Genomic DNA, 10,818 nt, shown 5'->3' with positions numbered 1-10,818 from the left:
GTCACTTCCGCCTCCCCTTTAGCTGCCATCTTGCGTCCCCGCGTGTGTGCGCCTAATTTCAGCTGGTCCACCCGAGGCCCCCTGAGCACCAACCCTAGTCCCCCGCGCGACCCCTTATCCGCTCCGACAAGGTACAAAAAGGCTCTGGACGGCGGCGTGGTAGGCGGACGGGAGCGGGGGCGGGAAGTTCCCTGAAGGAGCAAGACAGGGAGGGACAGGGCTGAGGAGGAGAGGAAGGCGATGCGACGGACAGGCGCACCCGCTCAGGCTGACTCTCGGGGGCGAGGTCGAGCCAGGGGCGGCTGCCCTGGGGGCGAGGCGACGCTGTCTCTACCTCCACCTCCCGGCGGAACCCGAGGACAGGAGCCTCAGGTACCGCGAGGGTTGCGGAGAGTGGCCGGGCCGGGCAGGCCCTGGCTAGGCCGAGGCCAGGCCAGGGCCAGGGGTGGGGGGTGCTGGCCAGGCGTTGGGTAGAGCCTTGATCCAGGCTTGCCTAGAGCGGGGAGCTGTGGGGAAGTGGTGGGGAGGCGGGTGCTCTTTGGGCTCCCTGGAAACCCCAATTTGGAACTTTGCGGGGTGGATTTGGGATCCAGGTTTCGGCCTGTGTAGGACATTTATTTTCCTGCTGGTGTCTTGGGAAATAACGAGCATGTAATGCTAGAGTGAGCGAAACCCTTCCTTGCTGAGGATTTCCTCTTTTTCTAGATGAAAGAAACAATCATGAACCAGGAAAAACTCGCCAAACTGCAGGCACAAGTGCGCATTGGTGGGAAAGTAAGTTTTAATAGTTCGGGTTTTGTTTCAAGGCACTTCTTTTGCGTTTCTCGTATTATCGGTGACAGACTTTGCCTACCAAGGGAAATTCACGGAGCTAGCAAATCCGGGGGGAGGGGGAGACGAGGGTTAGATAGAAATACATCCGTGACACGAGCTAAAAACATTGCTTTTGTGTAAATATGTTTGTGTTTTCAGTGTTACAGTGTGTAAGTTGAACAAAAGTGTTTCCTAATTTAATTAGTAAGGAAAATGTGTCACTTCAGTTAGATTATTGTGCACATCATACCCTTGACTTGTTTTGGCCTAAGTTGTATAAAGTCGGTGCTTGTTTATGTGTCTTGTAAGTTGAGACCTTTCTGTACTGCTTTCTGAACTATGTATTCTTTAGGGTAGTTGCATGTTTTTAAGGGTATTTGAAGATGGAGGTACATGTCGGAGTTCAAGAGCATTGACTTAGATTTGAAAATGTAACCCAAGTAGATTTCTTTCCTGTTGTGACTTTGTATTACTATAAAAATGAGGGGATTAAAGTGACTGATATTTAAACGATCAGTTTTTGGTTAACTGTTTTTTCCTAGTGGATATTAATTCACATCAAGGGGATTCTTCTCTGAACTTGATTTTTAAATTGTTCTGTAATTTAATTAAAAATAAGTCCACTGTAGACAGAGGTCTACCTAGTTTGTATTGTTACACATTCTTAGTATTTAACAAGGTGTGGTACCTTGTTGAAACAGAGCATGTATTTACTTGGTAAAACTTGTAAAGCTTCCATAGTACATGCTTATTACCCATTCGTTTTTCACAACTGTAAGCGTTTAACTTAGAATCAGCTGTAACATAGCCAGAAATTGCACTTAGACTTAGAACACGGCTTTGTTAAATTGCTGAACTTTGCCAGCAGTAAATTTATCCTGATTTTTTTTTTTTTTTAAATTTTTGCTGACACTAGTAGTCTTCAAGATCCATACTTGCACATTTAACATTAGGTGATTGTTGTCCTTTTTAATCAATTGTTTCCAGATTGTGGTCTTCAAGTGCCAGAAAAACTAGTATTTTTTGTGTCTGTGTTTGGATGCTCTTATATTGGTGTTTTTAACCATTCTTTCTTTCAGTTTCAGAAGGAGTAATTTGAATAATGTGCTCGTGTGTAATCTTGTTGTTGTTGCTTTCGTCATTAGGTTTTAACTTTGGGAGAAATCACTTTAGGGTAAAGAAAAGTCTTGAGGTTTGCTAGGATATTTAAATCTGATAAAAGATTAAATTTTCTATCCTAACATCTTAATACTCGTTTAGCTAATAATACAAGAAGTATTTTGGTAGTCCTAGAATATGGAAACATTTCTACACTGTTTAAGAAGCCTACTTATTATGGGATGTGAAATTAGGTGAGTGAATTTTGCTTTAGAGAAAACTGCAAGTGTTGGGTACTCTTAGGTAAATGTTACAAAAACCCTTTATTTCCATATCAAAGCGTTGAGAATTTTTTAAGTGAAAATTGAACTCTACATATGTGAAGTATATGAAACCTATAGCAGGTATGCTGAGTTTGTCTTCACAATTCTAGAAAATCCTTTGAATTTCTTAGAGAAGCTTCTTTGGAAACCAGGTACATACGTGACCATTTTGAAATGATTTTTGTTCTTAGTAGTTTGGAGTGAAGTTTAGTAACCAGTATTTTTTTTTCCCCCTGTGGCGATAAATTTTTTTTTTTTTTCAGTTAAATAACAATATTTATTTAAGCCTTTACTTTGTTGGGTCCTGAGAATATAAAATTTAAGAAGTTTAAAGTCCCTAGGTGGGCTTTAAGCCTAGCAGTGGTGATAATTGTCTTTTTTTTTTTTAATCTGTTTTCACAATGTAATATACGTAGTGCAATAGTAGAAGCATTTTTTAAATCTAGAGATGGGAATGATTTGGCATGGAGAAAGGGAGTAGTTGCAGAATTTAGGAAAGGCACACAAGAGGTAATGGCTTGAATAAGATTTTTTTCTTTCTTTCTTTCTTTTTTTTTTTTGAGACGGAGTTTCGCTCTTGTTACCCAGGCTGGAGTGCAATGGCGTGATCTCGGCTCACCGCAACCTCCGCCTCCTGGGTTCAGGCAATTCTCCTGCCTCAGCCTCCTGAGTAGCTGGGATTACAGGCACTCACCACCATGCCCAGCTAATTTTTTGTATTTTTAGTAGAGACAGGGTTTCACCATGTTGACCAGGATGGTCTTATCTCTTGACCTCGTGAGCCACCGCGCCCGGCCTCTTTCTTTTTTTTTTTAAAGATGGGGTTTCACCATCATGGCCAGGCTGGTCTTGAACTCCTGACCTCAAGTGATCCATCCACCTCGGCCTCCCAGAGTGCTAGTATTACAGGCGTGAGCCACCACACCTGGCCTAAGATTTTAAAGGATGAATAGGTGTGGAGGTTGGGGGACAGTGAGGTAGTTTGGGTGATAGCCTTGTGTTATGAAGAGAAATAAACCAGAATAGAAAGAAATTGATGGGTGAGTGTAGAAGTTGCTATTTTACTTTGGGTAGTTGAGAAAGACCACTTTTACTTGGTGACATAAGAGTAGATAAATGCAGTAAGGGAAAGAGCAATGTAGATGCTCAGGGAAAAAAGGAACAGCATGTGCAAAGGCCCTCAGGTCATAGTCTCCCTGCCCTGTTCAAAAAACATCCAAGGTTTATTTGGCTAAAGAAGAATGTGTGTAGTAGCAGATTCAGTCAGGAGTAGCATATTAAGGGCAGGACAGTTTGTGTAGGGCTCTTGTGGGTTAAGGTAAGAGCTTCAGATTTTACTCTTGAGTGCTATAGAAGTCCATATACAGATTAATTTGATTGTTCCATACACTATCTTGCCTGTAAATACTAATTTGGAGGTTGATTTTTATTTAATATAAAAACAGAAAAGAGGCTAGGTGCAGTGGCTCACGCCTGTAGTCCCAACACTTTGGGAGGCTGAGTCAGGCAGATCACTTGAGGCCAGGAGTTCAAGACCAGCCTGGCCAACATGGTGAAACCCCATCTCTACTAAAAATACAAAAAGTAGTCAGGTAAAGTAGTGGGTGCCTGTAATCCCAGCTACTTGGGAGGCTGAGGCAGGAGAATTGCTTCAACCTGGAGTCGGAGGTTATAGTGAGCCCAGATTCTACCACTGTATTCTAGCCAGGGTGACAGAGTGAGCCTCTGTGTCCAAAAAAAAAAAAAAGATTAATAATTCTGGATGTAGAGTTCTTTCAAATGAAGCTTAATTTAGGTTGACATGTGCTACCTCTGATCATTTTTGAGCAAATGTAAACAGTAGAACTTTCAAAAGATCATTTTTTCCTTTCTCATTTTTTTGCTTCTGTCTGTCTTAGCCTGCTTGCTCACTGCATAAATCTTTGATTATGGTAATGTTCTTACTCAGATCCAAAGGTTAAAAATGAATTGGAAACGATTCCTACTTGAAAAATACCTGTTATGGTATAAATGTGCTGTTTCCTTTCCTTTTCTCCCCAACTTCAGGGAACTGCTCGCAGAAAGAAGAAGGTGGTTCATAGAACAGCTACAGCAGATGATAAAAAACTTCAGTTCTCCTTAAAGAAGTTAGGGGTGAACAATATCTCTGGTATTGAAGAGGCAAGTGTCATATTTCTTTTTTCTTTAAAAAAACAAGATTTGGCTGGGAAAAGTTAATGCTCATTCATTAATTGGGTTGTTGTTGTTTTTAACTCCCAACAAAGTATTTCATAACCTGCTAGACTTTAAAGTCCCTAAGACGTGTTTCTACCATAAATTAATGAATATCAGGGAGATCATTAAGTCTGGTTGCTATTAGAATGTATATTCCATTCCAGGCAAAATTTCACCTGTGCTTCACAGTGAAATACTAGATTAGTTAGCCAGATGTAGTTTAATAAAACATCTATTTTTAAAGAGACTTTGGTCAGCATTGCTAATTTAAATTTTTCTTTTCTTAATAGGTGAATATGTTTACAAACCAAGGAACAGTGATCCACTTTAACAACCCTAAAGTTCAGGCATCTCTGGCAGCGAACACTTTCACCATTACAGGCCATGCTGAGACAAAGCAGCTGACAGAAATGCTACCCAGCATCTTAAACCAGCTTGGGGCAGACAGTCTGACCAGTTTAAGGAGACTGGCTGAAGCTCTGCCCAAACAATGTGAGTTTCTTATTAGTGGTTTTATGAGGGGAATTACTCATTTAGCAGCTGATTTCTGTGATCTCGGGCCCAGAATGGATATGAGTATTTTTAAGTTTGGAAATGCAAGCTTTTAAAATAACAGATTTGTAACTGATTTTGAGCAAGTGTCTTTGCTCAACTTTGCAATAATTTATGTAGCGTGCTATGATCATTATACTTGATTTTGTGGAATGTTTTCTACTTACTTGATTTATTACTTTTATTAACTAGAAATGATGAAAATGTTAATTTGGTGTTTTGCTGATAACTACTTACAAGTTTGGAATTGTTCAAAAAATACATTAGTGTAAATTATGAAACTACTTCAGTTGCATCTATATAGTTGATATTAACAGTAATCTTTTAAAAATGGCCTGCCAGTATTCTGGCATTTTTAATTCCAATGTGATAGGGATTTTATTCAGAGCAGAAAATAATGTAGCTGAATATGCATCTGAGGATGTGGCAACGTTGTACTATTTTCCGCCTTGTGCTTACAATTTTGAAGAATAGGAATGCAGGAGCAAGTCAGATTTATATATGGCTTTTTAGTTACCCATGATTTTCTTTTTTTTTGAGATGGAGTCTCAATCTGTCACCCAGGCTGGAGTGCAGTGGCGTGATCTCAGCCCACTGCAGCCCCCACCTCCTGGGTTCAAGTGATTCTCCTGCCTCAGCCTCCTGAGTAGCTGGGATTACAGGCACATGCCACCACGCCCAACTAATTTTTGTGTTTTTAGTAGAGATGGAGTTTCACCATGTTGGTCAGGCTGGTCTTGAACTCCTGACCTTGTGATCCACCTGCCCTGGCCTCCAAAAGTGCTGGGATTACAGGCGTGAGCCACTGTGCCCAGCCTAGTTACCCATGGTATTCTAGCTGTTGACTCAGTCTATCTCAATTTGTATTTTTGTTGTCATGTTGAGATGCAGATTCTAAACTGGCATGGCTTTCAGAGTTGAGGTAAGCTTTTGAAGTATCCCACTGATGCCTGTATGGGGCTAGTACATAACTCTCTTGTGTAAGTTCATATTCTTGTGTGATAAAGGAAAGTGGATACTTATCACTCATGGACTCTTAATTTTTTTACTATAATGTTTTCATTTCAATAAGTGATTTTGAGCATCTCCCTTATGCCACATACATAGTAGTTGAGAAAATGGCCTCTTCATTTGTCTCCCAAAATAAATCTTATCATAATTGGGTATATGGGTTTTACCTGCTCCCTACTTCCCTTACACTACCCAGAGGGATTAAAAGGATGGGTATGGAATTTTGTTTGTCGTCTGTTCCTAGTATTTTAGCCCATTCATAGACATTAGAATATGTTATTGATAGTACTGTATGTAAAGTCCCAAATGTCCCTTATCATGAAAATAAGTTGTAACAACACTTGGCATTTCATCTTTTTTTTTTTTTTTTTTGGTTGTTGTTGCTTTGTTTTTTTTGGGGTGAATATTTAAAATCTAGACAAGTAATATTTACATTTTCCTTTCATAGCTGTGGATGGAAAAGCACCGCTTGCTACTGGAGAGGAGGATGATGATGAAGTTCCAGGTAGGAACCTTTACTTGTGGCTAACCTAGAGAATCTTAGCAAGGGAGAATAAGAAATCTTTGTAGGAAAAACTACCCAGGGAATAAGGATTGTAAGTTAAGGTGAACATAGAACTTGCTTAGAATGAGAAAAATGATGCAATATTAAGTAATTGAGAATTATGTTTATGGACTTGACTTGGCTTGTTTCTGTTTGAGATCTCAAGGATGTGTAGATATCTAACCTTAAATATTGAATAAATAAGTAATATATATTGCACCCTAAATATAACTACTACCTGCAGAGCACTAATGACCCTTGCTCCCTACTTTGAAATTCATGAATTTACAAGAGGGTGTGGAGTTGTTCAGCTATCTTGGGATATATAAACCAGTCTAAAATCTCTAGCAGCATAACTCCTTTGGGATTCATGAGACAGTTTTGTCTCTTATTATCTGTTAGTGGATAAATTTGCTTTCTTCTAAAATATTTATTTGGCAGGAGAATCACTAGACTCATAAATACTTCCACTTTGCATAGGCAGGTATCCTGAGGAATCCAGGAAAATTTTAACATTTTGTGTCATTGTATTCTTTGGTTCTGCTCCCCTATATTATATTAACCAGTGTATGAGATGGGTAGAGGAGATTTTTTTTTTCTTTTTTGCATTCTTGTTATTGGGGTTATGACACATTATCGGCAAATGAATGGCTTTCTCTCATCCCCTTTTAAGATCTGATAATTATTTATAGATTTGGCTTTTTAAAGAATTTCTACTCTTTTCCTTTCCCTAGATCTTGTGGAGAATTTTGATGAGGCTTCCAAGAATGAGGCAAACTGAATTGAGTCAACTTCTGAAGATAAAACTTGAAGAAGTTACTGGGAGCTGCTATTTTATATTATGACTGCTTTTTAAGAAATTTTTGTTTATGGATCTGATAAAATCTAGATCTCTAATATTTTTAAGCCCAAGCCCCTTGGACACTGCAGCTCTTTTCAGTTTTTTGCTTATACACAATTCATTCTTTGCAGCTAATTAAGCCGAAGAAGCCTGGGAATCAAGTTTGAAACCAAGGTTAATAAAGTTCTTTGCCTAGTATTCAGCTTTATTTTTTATTTCATTGACACCAATCTATACACAGTAAACAAAATTGCTTATAGAAAGCTAATCATGGCATGCAATATGGCTGGTAACCTTTGGAATTTGATTAAAGATTTAAAATCACAGTGTAGTATAACAGGTGGTTTAAAGTTGTCATGTTTGAAAACTTCTCTCCAATAGTCTTAGTGCTTCCATGGTTTGTATGGTGGGTGTAAATATGAGGATAGAGTATTCCTTAGTGGATAAACAGGCTTTTTCCCTTGATATTATCTGTCTTTTTGTAGACATATGTTAAGTGCCTTTTATGAATTACCTCAGTGTTACTTATTTCTCAACTTGTGAAGAGCTAAGAGCTCTATTTTGTAGATATAACCTGAGGTTTAGAACTTCTAAAAAGTAAAAGTAATCTCCAGATCTCTTCTTTGTAGGATATTTTATAAGGCGACTTGGAAAAGATAGTGTTTAGGAATGGCTCCTGGGTCACTGTCTTTTCCTTAAGTGTCAACACTAATAAGTGAATAGGGGTTAACTTTTTATTTAATAAAAATGTTAATGTACAGTAAAATTGAGCATATGCAGTTGGTAATAATTTTAACACGTAATGTCTGCCACCATAATCGTTGGAACCAAAGTGGTTCCAAACTGACATGGAACCAGTTTCATGGTCCCAGAAAATCCCTCAACATAGGGTTCTTTTAAAGATTTTTACAAATTATAATTAAAACAATGTAATCTGAACCAAGGCCAGTTGATAAAGAAAATTGTCTTAGTTTCTACTTGTAATGATAATTCATTTTAAAATTTCACAGCGGTTTGCAAGTACCTTTTGAAAGTGCTATACAACTGTATCTAAAAGTCAAACTAGGGAAAACAACTTTGTGTGTAAACAGTATTTGTACATATTTATATCATGCTATTTTACACAGAGGATATGTATCAGTTCTGTTGAAGTACACAGCTGCAATGAGTCCTGAAATCTCAACTGTAACAAAATTATAAAAACTAAATGCACATCTCCAGACTCATGGGTCAGGTTGGGCTGTGCTTATATAGTCACGCCAGGTTCCACAATGATGGCAGCACCTGTCTGGGACACTGAGCTTCCTGGCAGAGAAGATAGTGGGTCATGCGCTGGCTCTTAAAGCTGTTACAAACATTTGTTACATATATATCTGACCAAGTGGAATGGCTCAGCTGGAGAGCAGTGGGATGAGGCCTGAGGATTTGTGTTTCTGACAAGGTGATGCTAATGGTACTGGCCTACTGGCCATGCTTTTGAGTTGCATGCTTGGAAACATTCTCAGCCCAGGAAGTATTGGGGGTGACTGACAAGTTAGTGGAGAATGCCACTATCTGAATATCTTTCCAGTTTCATCTAGGCCTAGAAGAAAGGGACTATCAGAAGTGTAATTGATTTCCAGGCGAGGCCTGTCCCGGCATATTTTGCTTACTGGACAGATGTCTAACATTAAGCCCATTGTGCCTGTACTCAGAAACTTCTTTCCAACAATCTAAAATTATTTCTTCAGCTTGTGTAAATAAGGGTGTGTGTTGGCAACTGGATTAATAGGGAAAGTTGTTTTGTAGTCTCTTTATGCTAGTTATAAAGGACCAAACGTTTAGTTGCTGCAAAGGTTTGTCACATTTGAAGTTTGTGGTTTGCCCATGGTTGGGCTCCGCTGTACTTCAGAAACATCTTCTAACTGGAACATTGCCAGTCTCATGATAGGGAAAGGATGGCAAACAATCAGCTGGCTCTTTCAAAGTTATGCTGGGAAGTAATGCGTATCATTAATAAACTAACTCAGCCAAAGCAAGTCACATAGTAGGGGCTGTGGGACTGGGGAAGTATAACCCTCCAGGGTAGCAGATATTTTTGAATAGTAATACAATCTACCATATCCTCGCAATTTTTCTTTTAATTGTCTACAGTCCCTTTAGCTGCTGTTAGATATTAAAAGTACTCTACCACTTGTTTTGTGTCTTTGCTTATAACCCCAAGAAAGAGCCTCATTGTGCAGATAAGAAAACCATCTTCGAGAGGTGAAATTGCTTATCTCAGATCACACAGCCCCATAGGTGTTAGGATGAGATTCAAATCCAAGTCTGCTTTTCAAGTTCACTACCTACTGGAAAGAATTTTAGGCCCTAGCAGAGTAGAGGGGCAGACCAGAGCAAACTAGTTTTTAGCTGGAAACTGAAATAGGTATGTTTTGATCTGAGAGCTCTTAGGATTAATACCCTTTATTTATTGAAATAATTGAGCTAAAATATGTTTGTCTCATTCCCATAACCTATGGTGCACAGAACAGAAAGCTGCATTCTAAAATTTGGAAACATTTAGAAATGAGCTGAAAGTAAGATTTTGGTCTGATTTCTGCTAACCTTTTTTTTCTCCATTAACTCTGGATTCATGTTCTTCAGTAGCTCTTCCTTTCCTCTGCCATCCCAGTAAGATATGTATGTCTGTGTGTACATGTACAATTTTTGAGAGAAATATTAAGGCAACTAGTATCAGTTTTCAGCTTTTCCAAAACAATGATTAGAAAAGTCTTCTATTCACATAAGTTTTCATCGCTCCAATCAGCACAGTCTTGAATGCCATTTTTGCAGCGAGTTCTGGGAATGCAGGCACAGTCAGCAAAGAAAACAGTATCACATCTCCAGCCCGAACACTTTGGGCACTGTAAAACTAGACAATTTTATTTATTTTTTAAAACCATAACTGTTAAAATATCAAGGTAGACTGAAAAAGATTATTATTGGGAAAGAAATCGCCCTCTGGATCTTAAAAATATTAGTGAAAACTGCCCAGCAGGAAAATTGCAGATGTTTATTAAAGTTTCAACATGTTTGGATGAAAGAATTTGTACTTTGAAAAGCCAAGACAAGTACTACCCTTCACTATCAGCCTAAAAATAAACACACTGACATATTACATAAATAAGAAAGGGTCCCTTTGAGTTTGTACATTCAATCAGCAGGAAAAAGAATCACTGCTAATTGGCAGCTAGCAAGAAGAAAAGGATCTCTATACTTTTAGTCTTCATTTGTCAGAGCATTATCTGTAATTCCTAGTATTTCTATTTCTACCCCCCAGGATGACCAGACAAAGGGCAGGAAAATATCTATTTAGTGTATATCTGGTAAGACTTTCAGATACTAACTGGAACTATTAGGTATTGGAATGGCACGGATTGTCATGGTTTTGTGAGATTGTG

The 10,818-nt window shown here is 38.7% G+C and overlaps 1 protein-coding gene across 3 annotated transcripts; it reads left to right on the top strand.

Annotated features, from left to right (window-relative positions):
* On the top strand, positions 1-7,594 carry BTF3 (basic transcription factor 3). Of its 3 annotated transcripts, none has more exons than XM_054252194.2 (6): positions 1-131; positions 706-774; positions 4,281-4,394; positions 4,739-4,940; positions 6,460-6,516; positions 7,290-7,594. In XM_054252194.2, the coding sequence occupies exons 2-6, from the start codon at positions 706-708 to the stop codon at positions 7,334-7,336; spliced, it is 489 nt and encodes a 162-aa protein (XP_054108169.1). In that variant the 5' UTR covers positions 1-131; the 3' UTR covers positions 7,337-7,594. The 3 variants fall into 3 exon arrangements, with proteins under 3 accessions (XP_054108169.1, XP_054108168.1, XP_002744918.1); XM_054252193.2 differs by having other exon boundaries at positions 1-159; XM_002744872.7 differs by having other exon boundaries at positions 1-372.
* Positions 7,595-10,818: the final 3,224 nt, after the last annotated feature.

Source organism: Callithrix jacchus, chromosome 2, assembly GCF_049354715.1.
Source record: "Callithrix jacchus isolate 240 chromosome 2, calJac240_pri, whole genome shotgun sequence".
Lineage (NCBI taxonomy): Eukaryota > Metazoa > Chordata > Mammalia > Primates > Cebidae > Callithrix > Callithrix jacchus.
This window is presented reverse-complemented; position numbering and strand designations above follow the sequence as displayed.